General features: G+C 29.2%; 1 protein-coding gene across 5 annotated transcripts in view; it reads left to right on the top strand.

Annotated features, from left to right (window-relative positions):
• Positions 1 to 2,035: 2,035 nt before the first annotated feature.
• Positions 2,036 to 22,576, top strand: part of LOC139998096 (uncharacterized) — a 29,792-nt gene continuing 9,251 nt past the window's right edge. The window contains exons 1-3 of one of the 5 annotated variants that reach the window (XM_072022366.1): positions 2,036 to 2,306; positions 9,495 to 10,239; positions 14,653 to 14,939. In XM_072022366.1, the coding sequence (XP_071878467.1) occupies positions 9,966 to 10,239; positions 14,653 to 14,939 (561 nt within the window). In that variant the 5' untranslated portion in view covers positions 2,036 to 2,306; positions 9,495 to 9,965. The remainder of the gene's footprint in view (positions 2,307 to 9,494; positions 10,240 to 14,652; positions 14,940 to 22,576) is intronic. The other 4 variants (XM_072022365.1, XM_072022364.1, XM_072022362.1 and 1 more) reach the window with 4 other exon arrangements.

Here is a 22,576-nt window from a genome sequence, read left to right as displayed (position 1 = left end):
GGCATTCCTACACGTCAAAGTTTTAATCGTGATCCCAAATCTTTGGATCGAGTCGAAATTTACGTGTTTCTAAAAATTTCTAGATATTTAAAAAATATTTGAATTTAAAAATTGCAAAAATTTATCGGTTATCGGACTTAAATTCCAAAAATAAATTGTACAGAATTTTATTAAGGAAACTGATTCTCGATATTAATTAAAAACAATTTAAGAAATATGGATCGTTAGATTCGTAAAATTTATAATAATTTAGAAACGTATATAGAATTTATAAAATTTATAAAAATTCGTGAACGAAAAAACTTTCAGAAAAATAATATATTAATTCGAAAGAACACCATGACAAATAATGCATGGCATTCAGCAACTGAAGCATCTAGAACCATATTACATCACAACATAGAGTTAAGACCTTAACCTTTTCCTTACTATGAGTTACACCCTTCGCATTCAGCTAGCGTTGAATAATGAAAGACTGTAGTCACCTTTAGCGGAGTAAATGTTAAAATCAGTACCAATAAAAATGAAGTTTCTTAGCCCAATGTTTAGTTTCCTTTTCTATATAGGAATTCTACATAAGAAATAGTTTCCGATATTACGTAAGGATCCAGGTTACGTATCCAAACCATAGATCAACATTGAATTCTAGTTTACTTTTCTTGTACCAGTTCAGATTTCTACATAACTCGATAAAGTTTTCGACAAAGTTCGTAGATCTAAACATAATTTAAAGATTGAAAATTTCAAATATTGAAAAGCGAAAATTATCCAATTATAAAAATTTACCAAGATCAACTAAGATCTTTAATTACGATAATTGCAATAGTTTCAATGAAGTCGGGATATAATTTTTTGCACAACTAAGATAAATACAAAATTTGATTAAAACGACTGTGTTTAGAAGATTTTATTATAGATTTCCAATTCTTTATAAATATGTATAATGATAATAATGTTTTATCCCTACTACTTTAAATCATTAAGAACTCTGTCGTATTTTGCTATCATTTAATCATTATCAGTTTGTAAGACTGAAGATAAATTAAAAGAATCATTGTTGATATATTTAATATCACAGTTAAATCGAGTGCATTGAAATTTTTATGCATTTAAACAAAAGATGCAAAAATTCAAAGAGCACAGCAAGTTTAATATTTTAGAACGTACAAATATTTTTATCACAGTATAGAATTTCCTCAAATTGTAGAATTTATAATATTATTTGTACGCGTTCTCCTCTGACCTGAACAAGGAACTTTTAAGAAAGGAGAAACTAAAAAAAGCAACGAAATGTTTACAACATATCAATATCATCGACCATTGATAAGTAACAAACCAGATAAATAATAGATCAAAAATTACTGCTTTTCATTGAATTCTCTTGACTGTAGCCATAGTAGAGCACCGATATTACGGACACAAAACTTACCCCGTATCTCTTCCACTTTCTCTATTTTTACTTGCAGATCATTAAAAACCAAGGAATTCCTGAGAATTTTCAGCACAGAATCAAATTAATCGATTCGTATCGAGCGAGCCGAATAATGCCCGTTTAATCTCAAACTACACGCTTTGATATAAAATGGTTAGGATAAACGGATTCTTATGCAATTTCGTATCTTTGTGTACTCGGTTAAAGAAATGGAATGAAAATAGCGATTTGTTTCGTTTAAATATCTCAACTACTCTACTCTAAATATTTTACATATTTATACATGTTACACGTAGAGCGTTTCACTTTTAAGTTTCATAAAGAACTCACAGACATCCTTAGTCTAATTACAAGCGTAATTAGAATGAAAAGCAAGCTTTACAGGCGGAAACCTTCGATTCCCACGGTAATCCGGCGCGCGCGTTAGCCGCGATTTACGTAGCGCGTAAAGATCGCTGATCGGTCGTTGAGCAATTTTCGGGGTGTTCCATGGTGGAAAGAACGACGGCTATTGTACGGAGAGAGGGTCGGAAAGGTAGAGGGGTGATCATCGGTGTTACACCTTGATGCAAAGGAAGAAAGAGAGACGGAGAAAGGCGCGAGGAGAGTAGTAGTCGCGAACTGTGCCGTGCGAGCCAACACGCTCCAGTCACCGATCGGATGTACGAGAAGCCGGTCGTACAAGAGTATCACAAGTCGAACTCACTTTGCACAAGTGTCTTTTGCCTTTTCGTTCCTAGTGTCTGACCGCGATCTGGACCAGGTGTAACCGTAACATATAAGTGCGTGACGTTCGATCAGTGAAGTGTGTTACGATCCCTTGCGGCGGATCATGTGATGACAAGGAGGAACTGCGACGAGCTACGTCGACCTGGTACGTTCATTCGCGAGCCTTCTGCGACCTCGTCTGCAACCTACGAGCGCACAGTGTTTTGGAACGCGACATTTCGTCGCTAGAATTCAATTTTCCAATTTTAACATTCGAAAAAAAAAAAAAAGAAAGATGCTTTTCTATTAGCTGACAATCCGAAACTTCCAAATGCAGCGACAATTTCCATGTTTCTGATGTTGTCGTGTTTTGATGAATCGTTTGACGAGTCGTTCACCAGATAATGAGAGATTTTTCTGACGAAGAAATGCTTCGTTTGTGAAGACTGGGCGATTTTATCCGAGGCTGAGTTCGAAGGTGACGGAATCGTGCAATAGTTAATTTGGTGAAGAAAGATATTTGATTAGGGGATGATTCGGAGGATTGTTCTGACAGAGAAAATGGAGTAGAATCGTCGCTTACTTTAAAAGAGAAAATTTTAAAGCAGAAGAGATTTCTGATCTTTGGGAACGTTTTAAGCCAAAAAATTAGATCATATCAAATTTTAGTTCTAACTTGTAGATGGTTTAATGATAAGAGGGATTTTCTTTTATAATTTTGATTTTAACAACTATGTAGACTGTTGAATAAGAAAGAAAAAGATGTCTTATTGTGATCTAGTGAATTATATTGAAAAGGTTTATCATTAGGAAGGTTTTGTTAAACCAGATAATGGGATCGTGTGAAATGTTAATTTCAACAGTGAGTTTATGAATTATAAATATGATATTTATTTTTTTAGTGAATTGTGAAACGAGAAATTTACAGGTTTCAGAAGTTAATGAAGTTGTTAATAATTGACAAATTCTTGTTTAAGTAAACTACTATAAGGTTTAGTTTTGGTGTTATTATATGAAATTATATTTAATTTACTGGCGAAAATTGTTGCAAGGAAATTTTAATGAATCACTAATAATTAGGTTAGATAGAGTTTTGTAAAATTAAGAAATAATAATACCCTGTACAATATATTAATTTTGACAGCGAGATAGATTTACAGTAGAAAACGTTTGTAAGCCGACATAGAAAGTATTCCATGTTTGAAGTGATCTGAAGAAGTTATTCAACTGCAAGATTTGATTTTGTGATATAATAAATTAGATAGGAAAAGAATATTTTTCGAATTAGAAATCCATATTCATAAAATGTTTCTTGCGATCTAATATAAATTTTTAATGAACTGTATCAAGAAAGAAAATGTACAATTGAATCTTTAGAAAATTAAACAGGGATATCGTTACGATCAAAAGATTTTATTTGATCGAGAAATCCTATAAGATTTCAATTTTCAGATACGTTTAACTTTGAAGATAAGAGGCATTTATTATATTATTTAGAGAAAGTTTGTTATGAATTTTTATGAAAATAATTTACCTTCAAAATCTTCAAGGGAAGAGATAACACAACCGTAGATAATTGATAAATGTTTAAGCTAAGTAACAAGATCGCGTGAGATATTCGAGATATAGCAGGTTTGCTGATCGAAGAAAGTTTCTTAAAACAAGGAAAGATCTTTATCGAGTTTAAAAGACAAGATTTATTGTTGGTGGATCCTCGGTAATGGAAAAGGTAATTTAAGAATAGTGGATTTGGTTCTGGTACAATTTTCCTTATAATTTGGTGAAAGGTCTGTATAAATTATTCTGCGAAAGATATGTATCTATGTATGAATAATTTATTATAGTTCGACAATAAACTACACGAAATGACTTGAAACATAATTGCTTCGACCATTGGACAATCTTCTTTTTTTTTTTTTTGCGATAATTTAGTGAAAACTGTACGTGTGCTATTCTTAGAAGAATCCTTAATTGCGTATAAATCATTTTCTTTAACTTAACAATGAGATTATATGTAAAAATGGTTTAAAGTATAATTTGAACGACTTTTCGTCTAATTAGATGGAAGATCTGTGTAAAATATTTTAGGCTAGATTTACACTTGTACGTAAATCATTTTCTACGCGTGATAAATACTCCTAATAAATTTGCAAAGCCAATTTCTTCTTCGTACTTCGTTGAAAGAGTTACATGAATATGTGAAGGATGATTATAATGAAAATCTTACTCTTTCAATTTCAGTATAATTTTTTATTAAATTTCATTTTAAAGTTGCGTTTAAATTAATATTTAACTCCATTATATTTTTCGAAATTAAATAATAATATATTGAAATATATATTTTATCGTGCAAAATTTATTTATTTTTTAAGATAACAATATACTAAAATACATATTTTATCACGCAACATTTACTTACTTCTTCAAACATTAAAATCGGAAATACAGGTTGTCGAATAAAAAAATTTGTTTTTTCCCTTTGAATTAATACAAAAATTTTCTACTGCTTAAAGGTATCTTACAAAATTTTAATCAAACATTATAATTGCTAAAATTTTTACAACGGATCAATCTTTCCCAAAATTATAAAACTCGATCTATAATCTCAACTAAGTGGCTAATAAGTTATTATAGTGGTTATTATAATGCAAAAACACTAATCAGCGTTATAAAATAATTTATATCAATCTAATTTTATATTACAAACACTCCCATATATATTATAAACAATCCCAATCCTCTGTGCAGAAAGCATTCGAAACTTGTAGGCACCTGTTGTGAATATAGTATGTATGTTGTGCGAAACATTATGAAATTTCATTAGCACTGTTATGAAACTCGACTATCATGACTATATTGGTAGAGTTTGAAACAATTCTGGGAATAATACGTATACATGTACATAAAAATGACAAGATATTTAGTACAAGTACAATATTATATCTCGCAGAGAGCACAAAACTGTTTATTCTATTATAATACTTAATTACTTTTGTACGTTTAAAATGGCTAATTGTGCTGTATACTGATTGTTATACTGAATATATGCTTCCAATATGTATAAATATCTTGTAACTTGCTTATACGCGTTTTCAGACTGCTTTCTTTTAGTCGTATATTATTACAGTCTTAATAAAATTTCAAAGTGTCTTATATAAGACGCACAATATGGACATAAAAGTTTTCTACGGTAAGTGTTCAAATACTTTCGCGTACCACTGTATATTATTACTACAGATCGACCAAAGTATCCCAACACTTGTAAGCTTATGAGCTAATTTTAACACACAATGGAAAACTTCCTTTTTTGTTTCGATTTCAATTTCTCTTTGTCAAAGCTTCGATCCAATCTTACCAAATATTCCACTGCATTCCGTACAAATAATTACACCGCAATTACATACGAGTATTTCGCATTCAAATTAATGCAACGACTCAATCCAATAGTGGATTGTGCCATCCGTCAGCATAAAGCTAACAATGTACATAACTGTAAAGCTGTGCGTTTACGTGTGAAAGTTCTTGTTCGCGTCGTCCGATGATATTATGGCCACGAACAGGTGAAAAACCACTACTCTGTTGACCGATTCATATTCCACTGCTTGTAACAATTGCACCATTTAGCAGCGAGGCCTCGGTTGCGTGCTTGCTCGCAATTCATCGCGATTCTTCAGCCATCGTGCTTGCGCCGAGGATCCTTTTCCGGTCAGAAATTTACCGTACACGCCGCCGCCGGTTTCGTCTACCGTGAAATATCCATCGTGGAACAACGTCGTTGAACGACGCAATGTTTTCTAAAATTTTACGAATGAATTTACGCGTGTATTATGCCAAAAGCGTTAAGTAGGTTGGAAATAGATAATTGCTTAATTAATCACGTGAAATACGGAAGTTTGGTTGTGGGCGAATTCTGTGAATAGAGAATATTTAAGCGTTACCTGGTTGATAGTAAAATTAGTTTGTAAGAGAGAGTTGTTCGACGGATTCGGGCCACGTAAATTGTTCGCTTTTATCATATTATTCAGATTCTCAAAATCGTACGCAAACTTTTATCAAGTACAAAATAAATTCAGAACTCGAAAAACTACAAAGATACAACATATTAAGATAGTATACTATATATTATGTATATATATATATAAAATTTTTATTTTAATGCGAACTTTAATATATTAACAACAATTGCTATAATAATACATCTTGTCACGACTGATGAAAATTCTTTCTAAACAAAAATTAAAACTATCATATTATGTACAATAAAGTGCAATGCTGTTAAAATTTTCGTTAATAATCATTAACATTATCTTCTTTTTCTCCTTCTTCTACGTTTACGTTTTACGTAGCATTGATTGCGAGGTTATTAGTCTAACTAGTGACGATGTTATATATATTTGTTTCCTCAAAGCAGCGTATTGTATTCGTTATTAAATTTCTTGGATATTTTATCAAATTGCTTATTCTTTATTACTATGCACATAAAATATAGGAAAAGGTGTAAAAATTATATTTCAAATAGACTGGGATTAGTAAAATCATATACGTATTTTCAAGACTGGAATAAATAAGTTCGAAAATCGTACACGTAATCCATTTACATGGAAACCGATGAATCGAATAAAAAAATGAACGAATAGTTCTAATTTCATCTCTTCTTTCGCCTACGGAAGAAGGTCGAATTCATGTTACTTCAAGGTCGCTGCACATGACGAAGTATAGAATTTTTCCGGGTTGATCGTCTTAACTGTACTTGATTTACAGACATTGAGCACTGCGTGGTATTTTTCTTAGCCAACAAACGTAAGAGGATCGATTTACGATGCGTTTCAGGTAACAGCGATGCCGAGTTTATTGAGCTATCGCCAGAGACGATGTTGAAAAACGAAAGGACGCGTTCCATTGCGTTTTATTAAGTAATATCACGCAATATCGTTGTTTCGCTTGCCGAGAAAGTTTTCCAGCTTGTCTCAATTATTCTTTATCCCTCTTTTATTAAAATACGAGTCATCGCATTAGAGAAGCGTTATTAGTGCCTTTGAATTTTTATATTTGATTTCTGTGCCATCTCACGCTGTCATTCTGACAAAACAAGAAGACGTTTAGCACTTTATCAGGCCCGGTCAAACCGATTTCAAAATTTAATTTAAAATTGTATGTTCATTGTTATTTCTTTCGTTCATTTAACTTTATGTAAATTGTTATATTAAGAAAAATTGAGAAACTGATGAATCAGATGACATAAGAATTTACATAAAATTAGATGGACAAAAGAAATAGCAATGAACGTACAATTTTAGATTAAATATTGAATATTGGCAAGGTTAGTGTTAATGTTGTAAACAAACTTCTAACAAAAATTTCTAATGAAAAATCATGCTGGTCAATAACGATTATTTTATCTTTTCTTTAACCTTGTAAATATCTAACGAAATACGATTGGTTTAAAAATGATTCGATTACATTATAATTCGTATTGATAGCAAAATAATGATAACAGTGACTGCATTGACATTCCATCGACTACAAAATTATTAGCGACTAATTTAGGTTGAACAACGTACATTTTTTAAATGATAATATTATCATATTAATTGTTAATATCATTTGTTTTTATTACAATAAGACTTACTACCTGATACGATCATTAATTGTACACTCTGTTGTAAATTTAAACGTTATATGCTATGGCATTACATATGTACATTACTTGCATGTGAACACAATATATTAATTTTAAAGAATACTCTTAACTTAATTTAAATTATATTCTTATGTATATATCTTATCTTGGTTTTTAAAACTCTTACACTTCAGTCTTATACTTTTAAATATATGTAATATGTTTCTTATATTATTTTGTATATCTTACAATGTCTTATCCCTAAATATCTTTCATTTGTCTTACTCTTGTAATTCTTTAAGTTTTCCTTAAGCAGGATAATTATGATTCTAAAAATATTTCTACTTTTTTGAGCAAAAGGCGTTGAAGTTCACATGTACTTGGCTTTATAATGATAGTGCAAATAACAAAATATGAAAGTAAAAATAATGGAAATAATACATTATCAAAGTAAATAAAACAAATATATCCTTTATTAGAAATGAGATTAGGAGATGGTTTAAAAATAATTTTTGTGATTACATAATAAAATAAAATGATTCGCAATTGTTAATTCATTCGTAGATAAGTTATTTTAATTGACTTAAATGTTAAGAATGTTTGCATGTAAGTTAAAAATGAAATAGAAATATTTGACTAACTTTTCTTACAACTAAATACGAAAATAGCTCTAATTATTACCAGCGAATACAAAGATTAAAATAATCTATCTAATGTATCAAAAATAAAATTGGTATATAGGAGAAAAAAAATTTTTTTCTCCACTATATATGATTCTAGAATCATCTAGTTTGCAGCAATTATTTCGTTGAAACATGAATTATTAATTTTATAAATAGCGAGTTAATAGTGCAAGAGAAATATCTGGAAGATCTTTGAAGTTCTAATTAAGTTTTAAAAAAGAGGTAAAACAATTAGATATTTCAAATTAGATTAACAAGATTAGGCTAGTATGAGTAACTTAATTTATATTATTAATCTATTAATCGAACGATTATCTAATTCGGTATGATAAAGCTGTCTTCCTGTTTAGATTTTCTTCGTATGTATATGTGTGTATATATATATATAACTAGTTTCATTATTCCAGATTTATGAGAATTAACAAATTCTTGGAATGAAATTATTTTAGTTGTTTTAATAAATTGTGCATCAAAAAATTGCTTAGATAAACTAGAGGACGTTTCTAGCAGCTGCCACGATACTCTTCTTCATATAGGAAAATTAACCAAATATTCTGGTTATTCTAATAATGAGATTTTATTTCTATAAATCTTCTTAACACTGAATATATAACAAATGGTATATAACAAATTTACTCTTCCGTAATATATTGTTAACTGACAATAGGATAAAATTTAATGGGTAATATCAGTTCGTCAAATCCAAATAAAAGATATTTCATATGCAGCAACTTAATATTTTATATTGAAGTTCTTTTTAAATAGCAACTTAATGAAAATGCATTTATCATGTTTTTTTTTTAATGTCCTTCATACATACGTATTTATTTTGTTCTTCTAATTTTCTGTATACGAGATCATTTCTCCTTGCTGATGGAAACTAAGTTGATTTCACTATCTCGTTCTTTACTGTTTTATACTGAAAGTATATTTCAATAAAATACTACGCTATGATATAACTGACCCTTGGTAGAAATCGAACGTTCCTCTTACCGCAACTTCGATACTGTTGAATGATTATCAACACAGTTGTTGCTTGCTTAATTTACAGATCATTGGGATTCAACGGAGTGTGTTAACCGGATCAGCGACCTCGGCGTCTATTGACCTTACCTGATCGCACAATACAAAGAGTCGCTTCGAAGCAAAACCAATCGAAAAAAGCGACGATTCCTTCTAAAAATGTTATTTTAATCCTAACTCTTATCCTAACTACAATTTATAATAAATGCTTATTAAAATAAAACTAACAAGAGAAATATAGTAACTGTTGCTAGATTGTTTGAAACGAATATACGGGATATAAAAGATTAAATAAAATACAAATATTTTATACAAGGCACGAAGAAAAATAATAGAAGAAAGAAAAAGAGAAAAAGAGAGAGTTAAATAAAAAAGGAAGCTCATGAGAGACAAGAGCAAATAACTAAACGTTCTTGGAACGCTGCATGGTAAAGAAACAGGAAGGAACAGGTGTGTATAGTGATGCATTAAAACGCCTTTAACGGGAGAAAGAAGAAGCATGGAGAACGCGACGATTGCGCTTGATTCGACGGTCAGAAGTCAGGATTCGAGTAATTCGAAGGACTCGAAGGAATCGTGCGCATCGGATTCAAAGCCGGAGAGTTGTTTGGAGTCGAAGCACTCGAAGGAGATCCTTATCTCTGAGAAACAGCAACGACAACAACAACCACGAACACAGCAACATCCGGACGATCGACAGAAACTGCGGAGTACGGAGCCTAAAGATGATTCGAATCTTCTGATGTTCACTTCTTGCGGACAGTTGCTACTTGGTAAGTCTATTTTTGACACATTTATGGATAATTATTTCAAAAATTATTTCATATTTCATACATGATCAGGTTGAAATACACAGGCTCAAAAATATATTCGCACACCTATAGACACGTTTAAGAATATATGTGTGTTATTATACTTATATGTGCTATACGAAACATTTTGAATTTTTAATTAGTATTGGCTATAAATGGCAAACTCGCCTATCATGATTATATTTGTAAAATTTGAAACAAATCTGGGAATATATATATGACAATTAAATGATATTTTTTAACATGTTGCCGAGGTCATCACCTTGGGTAGTTTTGTAAAGGTTTCATATAGTTGCGGGTCATCTCTTATTAAAAAGTTATTATCAAAAAAAGTTTGTTTTTAACTTATTTTGTATTTTGATATTGTAGTATCAATAAGTAAAAGGATAGGCGAAGAAGCGATTTCCACCTCAAAAAATGATCTGACCTGACCTAAATCTAATTTAAGTTAATTCGAAATGAGTTTAAGTTAGATCTGGGTTAAATCTAGATTACCTGGGTTACCTGGGAAAAAAGGTCTCGGTTATTCACGCTCTATTAAATATAAATGGTATGCGGAAAATTACGTACTTTTGTGTAAACTTTTTTTAATAATAACCTTTTAATAATTAGCGGTCCCCATCTTAACAACATATCAAAACGTTATCGACATCGGAAGTCGCTTCCTGTTTCTGAATACCCAAGTTATATTTCACAAAGGCCACAAAAGTATTTAAACGTTCAATAACATTATCCATTATATTAATAAGCGTCAATATTCAGCGGCACCATATTTAATACTTATTATGATAGTTAGATAGTGCTTAAGATAGTTTCATGTTGTATACTAAGTTTTTACTAAATGCATGTTCACAATAAATATCTTGTAACTCCTGTATACATTTCTAGATTGGTTTCAAATTTATTCGATATAATACTGATAGTGGCATCTTATAATGTTAATGACTTTCAACATACAATATGAACATAACAGTTCTTTGCGATAGTTCTTGTTCAAATACTTTCGTGAAAGCGTATAATTATTCTGGATAAAGTACTAATGTATTATAAACGTAGTTTTACTTTTAGAGATTTATCAGTATATCAATGTTTATTTGAAGAGTATGATAAATTTGCAGAAGGCACACTTTTGTGATTGATATCAGAAAGTAACTTCTGGAATTATTGAACTCTGTGATAACAAAATAGATTGGAACGCGCTATAGAAAAATTTGTTCAACGGTATGATTATTACTCGAAACAATAATCTGAAAGCTGTTCTATAACAATCTATAAAATCTTCAAGGTACAGGAAATGTGTTTTTAAATCCTATATTGTAGAAAGGAACAGAAGTAAAACTCGTTATAGTATATACAACTAATTGAATTACAGATAAGCATTTCTGTACGATATATTATATATTTTATACGTAATATGTAATATAAAAATTGATATATTATATATATTCTATATTTTATGGAAAGCAATTTTTAAAATGATACCAGTATACGTACAGTAAACATTTTTTCCAAAGGATTGTGCAACGTAAGTGACGTACGAATAAGATATTGGAGACAAATAATTAAATGGCGCGTGTATAGCAAGGGAAAGTAGATATACTTGAGAAGCGTATTTGATATCCACTACAATACTATCCACTACAATAATATCCACTACAATAGAATCTACGTTTGAATATAATTTTGTATATATGTATTACTTCGATAATTATTCCAAGATTCTTAAATTAATAATAAAATTAAGTAAATAATAAATTTAATAAACATGTTATTCAGTACTGTTGGATTATCATTAAAGAGAAGCTTCTTATTTTCTACAGAAATGTTAAATTTCCTTCGCTGTATTATATGCAAATTTTACATTAGAAAACTAAATATTTAATTTTATCAGCAATGAAGTAGTAGCTTTTTCTTTTATCAACAGCTCCATCTCAAGTTCTCAAATAAATTTCTGCAATTATTAGCCATTTAGACAAGATAATATTGCTTAGAAAGTTAATTAGACGTTTGCAAATAATGTTATCGTCAAAATTGATTAAAAAACGAATAATTAATTCAATATTACATACAATATACTATAAAATAAAATACGATCATTAATCTTTTCTAATAAATCTAATTTTCAACAATGACACATTATTTGCGTATTATTTACATACTTGAATAATAACAAGATAACTTTGATAGTCGAAAATCGATTAAAATCTAAATGACTGGAAGAACCTGTTTCATCGGAATTAATCCAATTATGTAATAACATTACAAATTCACAGCAAACGTGTTTGCCAGCCGTTTCAATATCAACAAATAGCGAATTCCAGATTAATTAAACGTGATCCTTAATAGCGATCAGTTATTTAATTTCATGTAAATACACATATAAGTGCAGGTTCATTTGTTCCTCATCATCCTTGATGACATAATAATCCATATTGATTGCTAGGAAATGAGGAAAAAAGATATCTCGATCGAAAAGTCTGAATATTTTAATGAATGAAATGCAATTAGAGAAAAAGAGAGAGAGAGAGAGAGAGAAGGAAAGAGAGAAAGAGAATCAAAAACAAAATTGTAAAAATACAGTACAAGATACAGTTATAAAATTAGTTTAACACGTACTCTACTTAATTTTTAGTTTAATGATACATATTTATATCACTCAATTAGGAGATTATTTGCTGGAAAATCTAGTTCTCAAAATCGTCCATATCACAGAAATTACACCAGAAATGCTGTAACGTACTAAATGTGTTAATTTTTTAAAATTAATACTTTATTTTGCAAATATCAAACACGGTAATTATTTTAATTAGTTTATCTTTATTAGGAGGAATATTTTAAAATGTCTTTCAATCAGATTAATTAATTTTTGAAGTTTCAAATGTTAATATAATCAGCCTGTGGGAAAAATGAATAAATAATTTATAAAAAGAACAAAGTAATCTGCATACATGTAGATAATTTTTAACAAGCAATTTTTACATTAATTTTTATTCATCAGCAGTATTTATTCTCTTAATAATTATTGTTACAAGCATGACAAAAATTAAACAACAGATATTACAATATTTATTTCTTCCTTATGTAATTCTGTACTTATTTAAATAATAATGTAATAAGAAAGATAATAATAATGTAACCTGTAGTTTATTTAAATATGAACAGTTTATTACATACAATCACAAAAGATCTATATTTTTATCAAGTCTAGGACTTTGGTTATCCGAATTGATCACGATATGCTGTCGAATCGAATTGTTCAGAAATATTATCTATTCCATATATTTCATTATTTTTTCTTATTTTAAATAAAAGACAGAAGGTCATTTAGTTAAAACTATTTTATAAATATTAGTATTAAGGAGCGCCAAAGCTTTCGAATAAGAATGTAATAATTTCTTTAACATTCTGTTCTTGTTTCTCAATGTCTTTCAATGTTTCTCAAATCTTTTCTTGCAAGGGCCCATCTTTAAATTTTTGATTACTTGATGTTCTGATCATCGAGTCCGTAATAACATTAGAAAACATTTACTTACGATAAGAAAGCAAAAATATTTTTGAAATTATCATATAGTACATAAACAAGTAACTCGAGCATGCTATGATGCGGTTTTCACTTTCGCGTAGTATCTTGATTGGTTTGGATTTCTATACATGAAAAATACACGAATTCCATTGACCGGCCGAGCATACATTTCTCCAAACTGCATAGAAATCGGCGTAAAAGTGAAAACATTTCACTTAGAAAGTCATACTTGTGTAACTCTTTCCGCGGGTTTGCAAACCGTAGAGAATTGCAGCGCTGCAATTCATTGTTATTCGATGTTCTCTGGCGACACTTTAATGAATACAATTATTTCAATGTTCACGTGTACTCTGTTATTTGTATAGGAGACAAAAGTGAGTTTCATTGTAGAAAAAGAGAGTTCTTAAACCAATTTCATATATTTTAAGAAGACACTCATTTTATCTTTCACATTGCATTGTGAATCATAATTGATTTAAAAATGTTTCAAAGAGTTGATTACTATATTTTAGAAGGATTAAGTTCTAGAATGAAAGTAAACGAAGATAACCATGTATATGTATAATTCTTTGCAATAAAAGGTTTCCTAAACTTTTTAAATATCCTAATAATATAAATTCCTTTCTAATTTTGAAGACTATGTTTAAAATTTTACATATCTAAAAAATTAAAGAAAATTTTTAAATCAGAGTGTTTTTTAATTGGTATTTTAAACTTATGTAATTGTAATCTTATACTTATATAACCCTATATACGATTTACATTTATATATTGAAACTTAATTGAATCATATTTTAATTGTTATCATGCTAAAACACATTATAATATAAATCGATTTTAATGTCTCTCAGGTGTAGTCCTCGTAGTATTCGGTATCCTGGTGCTGGTCCATGGCGCTGCGTTAGGCGGTTCCGGTGCAGGACTGTGGGCAGGTGTAGGTGCCCTTGTCGCAGGAGCGTTGGGTGTTGTCGCGACGCTTGCAACATCGTCGAGCAAGACAAATTCTAGCTTTTCCACGGCTCACCTTGCAGCGAGCCTCGTTGCCCTTGCCCTTTCGAATATGGCTGCAATTACGGCCTTGACTGCTATCGTCAGAGACTCACAGAGGACACCGGAAGTGACCTTGCTCACTGTTCCGGTACGTATTGTCTGTACTTTCACCGGTACCCTCCTTTCTTATTTCTTTTTCTCTACTGAACATTATGTTGCAGTACTGAAATGTTAATTACTATTTTTCTACGTTACTTTTGTTTTCTTTTCCTTCAGTTAAATTCTTAATTATTTAATAATCCATACAATTATTTATATAGTAAATAACAAGTATTGAAGCAATGATCAAATAAATGTTGGAGAGGACATACATATTTTTATTGAAAACTTTCAATAATTGTGCTGAACTATATATAATTATATGATATAATTATAATAATATTTTGTATTATGATTTGAATTATAAGATAACATTCATTGAAGATATATCGTGTAAGCCAAATCTCACATTATTGCCAGGACAATGCTAAATTAAATTTCATCCGGATAAAAGTTGTATATATTTAAAAATGCTTTTCCATTAAACTAAAATTTATCTATCAAAATAGCTTCACCTTAGATAAAGTATTCAATGCTTTATTACATGAATTAAATATTTTTTTAAAAAGTATTACGAATATTAAAAAAGTACCTAAAATTGTTATCGAAAATGTACTAATATTTATTACTTACTAACAATAAGTTATTATTGTCTCTACCAGAAGAATTTTACCGAGCTAAGAATTCTGGTTCTTACAAAACATTTTTTATTCCATCTCTTTCAGTCAGTACCTACTTTATTTATACTACTCGTAATTTGAGATTATTTCAAACATAATATATATATACTTTAAAAAATATCGCTAATGTTAAAAAATTAATTAACATCACATCTCTATTCGTGGAGATGATTCTGATTCATTATAGAAAATTTATATTTGTATTATATTATTCGTAATCTCTATGCAGAGTCCGGTTTTATGCAAAAGTTAAAAAAAAATATAGAATAAAATTTTTTCATCCGAAGCTCAGTTTTCGAGAAAATCGAGTTTTAAAAATTGTCGAATATAAAGAAGCACGTCGTGCTCGCTTGTATATGTATATTATTCGGCTGGACTCTGTATATATTTCCAGATCTCTTCCAAACTATACCAACATGACCATGAGAGTCCAGTCTCATAGCAGTATTAATAAAGTTTCAAAATGTTTTCTATGAAACACATACTATATACATCTTTTCATGAAAGGTATCTACAAGTGATCAGATACTTTTAGAATCCTGTGTACATTTTCAAGTACCTATACTAATGTAATGCTTACATTACATACATTTACAAATAGGTAAAACATTATCTAATTAATAAATTCTTCTTAGTCATAAATTAGCACAGCTTATCAAATTGATGATTAACAGTACATGCTATTAATTTCCACCTTACTGCGCCAAGAAATTGGAATTTTTCAAGCTAATAAGCAATAATAATGTTCCCATTTCACTGGTTTACACGCGACTATCTTTCATGCAACATATCGCATCTTCAGTGATAACATTTCAACTCCTCGAGTTGCATTAGCAATCGCCGTAGATATATATTATAACGCGAAGGTATCAATTACGATCAATCATTAGTGAAGCGATAAGTATAATTCAATGCCCGAGGAGATTCTGTTGGCGCGTGCCTATTGCGCGAAGCTGCTAAGAAGTTAACGGTGACTTCATCAGCAAATTATTACCGTGATGTCGTTGAATACTGCTCTATGAACGAGAAGCAGGTTTTCTAAGGATCGATAAAAATTTCTCACGTCGATAGAGAAGCTTGTGTAAAGGTTAACATAGGAGATAGATCATCTTACTCTATACTTTCTTTTCTTCCATTTTCTATTGGAATATACTAGCAGTCGTAATTATTACATTAGAACGACCTGGATAGTTGATGGACAGTTTTTAAGAACCTACTGGCAGAAGGATCCGTAAAACGAAATGATGAATTGAGTTTTAGTTCTAGTTTTTAATATCACCTATGTTTCAATCGATAATTATAACGGCTCTTAAAGAACTTTATTCTTTTTATATTTACTAAAGGGATAAAAATTTATTTTTCTTTTCTTACAGTAAAGTAGAACTGTATTATGAAATTTGGTAGAGTCTGTTTTTAGAATATACGAATTTTAAATTTTTTAAATTTTTCAAAGAAAAATATAAGAATATAGAAAAAAAACACGGTAAGTCACATTTTCCATTTGATATAGGCAGTTCTAAAGTTAAAGTATTGTTGTTTTAATTTTAAAAGTACATCCATTTCTCTACCCTTTTCACGATTCTAAAAATATTGCTCATCATAATATTTAAATAACAAATGCCTTAATAATTGTATCTTTAGCTTCTAAAAAACTTCATCAATTATATCTTTGAATCTATATAACAGATTCGTCGCATGTTTAGCTGTTTTATTTTAAAACATTCCCCTTTAGTCTTAACATGACATTCAAATTAAAAACAGTCGACAAACATGTACTTATCATGTTTTCTCCTATGATTTTCATATACTGAATCTTATACTGAATTTTATTAATTTTCTTTTACTTAATAAATTTTATGTGTACAATAATCCAACTATGTAACTTGAAATTACACTCGATATCTGTATATTTACCATAGAGCTGTAGACACCTTTCCTGATTGATATTCTAATATGAATTTTGATATGAGTTTAAGACCCATACAATTTCTACGTTAAAATAACATTCATTGTATATATTAGCAATTGCAAGGAATCTTTACTTAGCTTTCATTATAGAAATGAAGAAAAGTATAGAATGTGGTATAAAATAAAGTATTGTTTGAAATAATTATGGACGAAACTGTATATGAGATACATGGTTGCATAAGTTACATATAAGTTGATAAAATTTATTATAGCAACATAGTATAATGTCTGTATCAGATTTGGACAAATTTTGTTTAGAATAAGAATAGAAAATAACAATTTCAAATAATGAGTTATTTCAATCATTTAATTTGTTATTTTATATAATTTATGATTTGTGTATTATCACAAGAAATTATTTAGTAGAAATAACTTTGTTTTATGTGAAAATTAGAAGTATAATATATTTTATTTTGATTCATTTATCTTTCAAATAATACAATATGAAATTTTACATACTATATTCTGGATATATTTGGCTTATAAATAATAGAATCAAATCATTTTAAAACGTAGCACCATTTGCTCCCACAGTTGTTTAATTTCAATTACCATTGAATAATGTAAGCTGTATAAGCTTGTAAACGTGAAACACTGTGAAGAAACTCCTCTATAATAGTACCGGAAATCATCTGAGAAATTATTTGGGGAACCGTTTTTTTAGATAAGAAATAAAACAAAAAATGTATTTCGTTTAATAATCAAATAACGAAATAATTGTACAATTTAGCTAACGCATAATCGTTTGAAAATAACTTCAAAAAGCAAATAAAAGAATGACCAAAGATCTAATTGAATAAATCAAAGATAAATATCCAAATCCGATAACTCTGGTAACTTAACATAAGAAAATAAAAATTAATGATTGATTAAATTAATTGTAAATCTGTCTGACAGAAAAATAGAAAAGTAAGAAAACGTTATATTGTACAGACCGACATCAAAAAGATGCGAAGATCTACTTTGAAGACACGCGATGCCTCATTCTATGAAGAGTCGCGAAAAAAATCTTTATAACCATATTTTGACGATCTCAAAACGATACTTTTCTCATTTAAAGCTTACCGTCAGTATCGTCTATAGTTTAATAGTTTACATTGTCGCTGCTCGCTATTAAAGGAACTTATTAGGAATTTTTTAAAGGTACCATAGAGGTATAAAGAACTTCATTTATTTGAAGGGTTTTGAAGGCCTAATAATGTGGAAATTATAAAAATTTCATTAAATGAACGAAACACGTATCTATATCTTGTACCCCTTCATTTTCTATAAAATTTTTTAAAACGTTTTATTTTTAATAAGATATTCTTCCATTTCTAATAAAATAGAAAATAAAATAGAACTTTTAGATGATTTACGTTGTTCAATAAGTAAATTAATTTTGTGGCTACGTAATTTTATATACTTCGTATTGAAATACGAACCATGTAAACTATAAATTCTGCGTCTCGGAGATGCATAACATTATGAATGAAAATGAGATGTGGACTTTCTTATTTTACGCTTCGTTTCATTTTAATAAAGGAGACACATCTCCATGTGCATGTTACATCCGTAAATTCTGCTTTATGATACTCAATTTTATGAACATGAATGTAGTAACAGTTTTACGCGTATATAACACATAACTGTAGAACGTGTATACATAAAAACATAATTTTCATTATTTAAAATTTTATTACCTCTAATCGGAAAAATCATAATTATTAGCAGTTTCTTAGTCATAATTCGACCCTCTAAATAATATTATAGACACCTCGTAATTAATATATTATATATTACATATATTACATATATATTAATATATTTATATTTATATATTTATTTTTTATTTTTATATTTATATATTTATATATTTATTTTTATATTTATATTTATATATAATTACTTATATATTAATATATTACACGATATATTGACATAACATTAAAAATGTTAAAACGTCGAATTTATACAAATTGTGTATGGCCATATTACTTTCTCATTTTCATAATTTCTTCGTTATTTTGTTATTTGTAAAATTTCAAAAACTTGACATTAGTACTGAATATCTCGCAAGATAGCTATCTATCGATCACAACGTTAAAATAATTTTGTACGATGTATAAATAATTAAGTAATGATTTCATTCACGTAAGTGTTTATAAAAAGCTCTGCGACTAGCTAATGCATATGCACTATTTCATTTGCGAAAAAAACATAATTCCAGAAAAATAGATGTCAAAAAATGTCATTTCAGAGCTGTACTCAAGAATTGTTGATCGATCGTATAGAAAAATTCTCAAAGTGAAAACAGAAAGCGACTAACACAGCAAACGTTGTATTATATTTAATGCTTAAGCTTGTAGTGCAACGACAATCGTTGATCGATTCATATGCTAATTAGTAACCAACGTCGGTGGCCCAAATTCGTTTCCAATCGTTTTCTCATTCATCGGTCGGGTCGACGAGTTTCGGCGTCGCAAACCAACCAGAACAGGGCTTGAAACCGTTGGAACCGTTTGATCGCCGGAGAAAGTTTCCAATGCCAAGGCTAAAACGCGGTCAGGGCACACACCATCGTGAAATTTCACAAAATTGCTTCGCCTTTAGACCCCGATGGAACGCGCCTCTTCCGGTCAATGATCTATTGCGAAATACATTTTTCGAGATGCAGTAACCTGGATTTTAAAGGAGGGAATCGATGGATCGGAACTGCACTGTTTTAAAGATTAACAAATCGTTATAGCGTAATAGGAATCTAAAGAAGCTTCGTGAAATTTTCGTATTTTAAATAGTTTCGTATTTGATAGGTTTTTATTTTCCAATGTGTATATCAGTATATTTTTCCTGTTTCTTTCAAGAATTTGATGCAGTTTATATGTAAAAAACATGATATTTTATTGTGAGAAAGAATTGTTTATTATACTTAATGATACAAAATATTTCAATTTCATAAAATTTTAGAAGATTGAACGATGGAAAGAAATGGTAATGAGAAAAATATCGAGGAAATTCCTGCAACTAAATTGGCTGAAAAGATATATGAAGGCCTGAGATGAAAACCATGATAATCCATATTATCTATCATTTATGGAAGAGTAATTTAAAAATACACTGTCAAGCAATTCTACATGAAAATTATACTTTCATTTTATTTTCGAATTAAAAGTGCTTCTAAATCTTGGCTTCTTGAATAGTTAAAAAATATTAATAACATTATTTTACAAATAATGTTAATCGTTCCTTACAAATTACTGTGTTTTTGTCATCTATTTTTGAAAGATTTATATCTTTGAATCAGTCAGGTTATTCCCTTCGTCAACTGTTTCATACTAAAATATTTCTTAAAAAAAAAAAAAAAAAAAAAATTAGAGAATCTCTTCATGTTTTATATGAACTGTATAGTTTTATATTATTCTCCAATTTGACATTTATACCTTGACTGTAATATTTTGAAAACGACCACTCTTATTAAATTTGTTAATTTTACCGAAAATTTATACATATCAGCAATTATTGACCTATTCAATTACTATCCTTCTATAAATGTCAGTTATTATTTATGGAACTCAGTTTTCTATTGTAAAAACCTGTTCGTAAAAAGTTAAATTTTAATAATATGTATGTGTGTATTCGTAGAGATCAAAGATGTACTATTTTAAGAATTCATAAATTCTTGTTATGTAATAGAAATCTAAACAAGTTTCGCGAAAGAGTGGATTACGGAATTAATGATGGATCGAAGATGTACAATCTCAAAGATTCATAGATTCTTTTAATATAACTTGAGTCTGAGAAACTATTTAGAAAAGAGAGGATTGCAAAAGTAATGATTGATCGAAGGATTTATAAATCTTTGGATTTAACTTGAGTTTAAACAGCACTGGAAGAAAGAATTGTCGAAACAACGATGAATTCGAAGTACACCGTTTTAAGGATGCATAAATCCTTATAAGAGGACTCGAATCTAGGAAATTTTTCACGAAAGCAGGATTATAAAAATAACAATAGATTAAAAGATTTATAAATCTTCGTAATTTAATTCGAATCTATACAAATCTATACATCGAAAGGTAAAAAGGTGAATTACAGAATTAATCATGGATCGAAAGTATGTTATGTTAAGAAAGTTAAGAAAGTTTGTGTTGATTTCAAAAATGGTAATTCGAAAGATAAATGCACTTATCCTTTCTAGTGAAATGATCAAAATGTGGTAATAAATGAACAATATTAATATTAAACGATAAGAGTTTTGTGATAATAATTGTGTAAAATAATGTTAAAAATGTTGTAGCTTGCATATAAATTTGTATATGTTTGTTGGGTATGTATTTAACATACTAATACTAGTATAACAGTACTAATATGAATTTTCAGTAAAACTAATAAATTTATTAATGTAAATTCTGTAAATGTTATTCAAAGTGTAAATATTAAATAAAAAGGTAGTACAAACATATTTTAACTCGTTTATAAAAGAAACACTTTTGGGAATAGAAAATACTCAAAGATCCACATTGTCTTAAATTTAAAAAATTCTTTGAATAGAAAATCGTTGATTCTAAAAATAATAATGTAAAAAAACATTCTAAAAAGAATAATAAAATCCATCAACTCCATCACGTTGTTATTAGCGATAGCTAATAATAACAATATTAGCAGAAAGGAATTTATTATTATTAGAATATTATAGTTAAATATCGCTAAATAAGGACATGCCTTTCGGGAAGGAGAAGACGCGTGAAACTTGAGTTTTACCATAGAGATTTCCACCTAAAGCTCCTTTGATCTGGTATTTGTTACGAGAGTAATTGTATTTAAGACAGTTTACAGAACATGTGTTTGATGGTAATTTGACAATTACACATATCGTACGTTGGTTAGTGTTAGGTTTTGACGAATTAGATTTTGAGATTAGATACGTATGTGCAAGTTTAGTCTGACCAATTCTAAGTCCGTTTAATACAATTTCATGTCAATGATCGACATTCCTGATACCTAGGTTCTTGTTAAAAAATTCTTTGTTGATTTCGACTGCATTCGAGGCTGCAGAGTT

The sequence above is a fragment of the Bombus fervidus genome, chromosome 2 (genome assembly GCF_041682495.2).
Source record: "Bombus fervidus isolate BK054 chromosome 2, iyBomFerv1, whole genome shotgun sequence".
NCBI lineage: Eukaryota > Metazoa > Arthropoda > Insecta > Hymenoptera > Apidae > Bombus > Bombus fervidus.
This window is presented reverse-complemented; position numbering and strand designations above follow the sequence as displayed.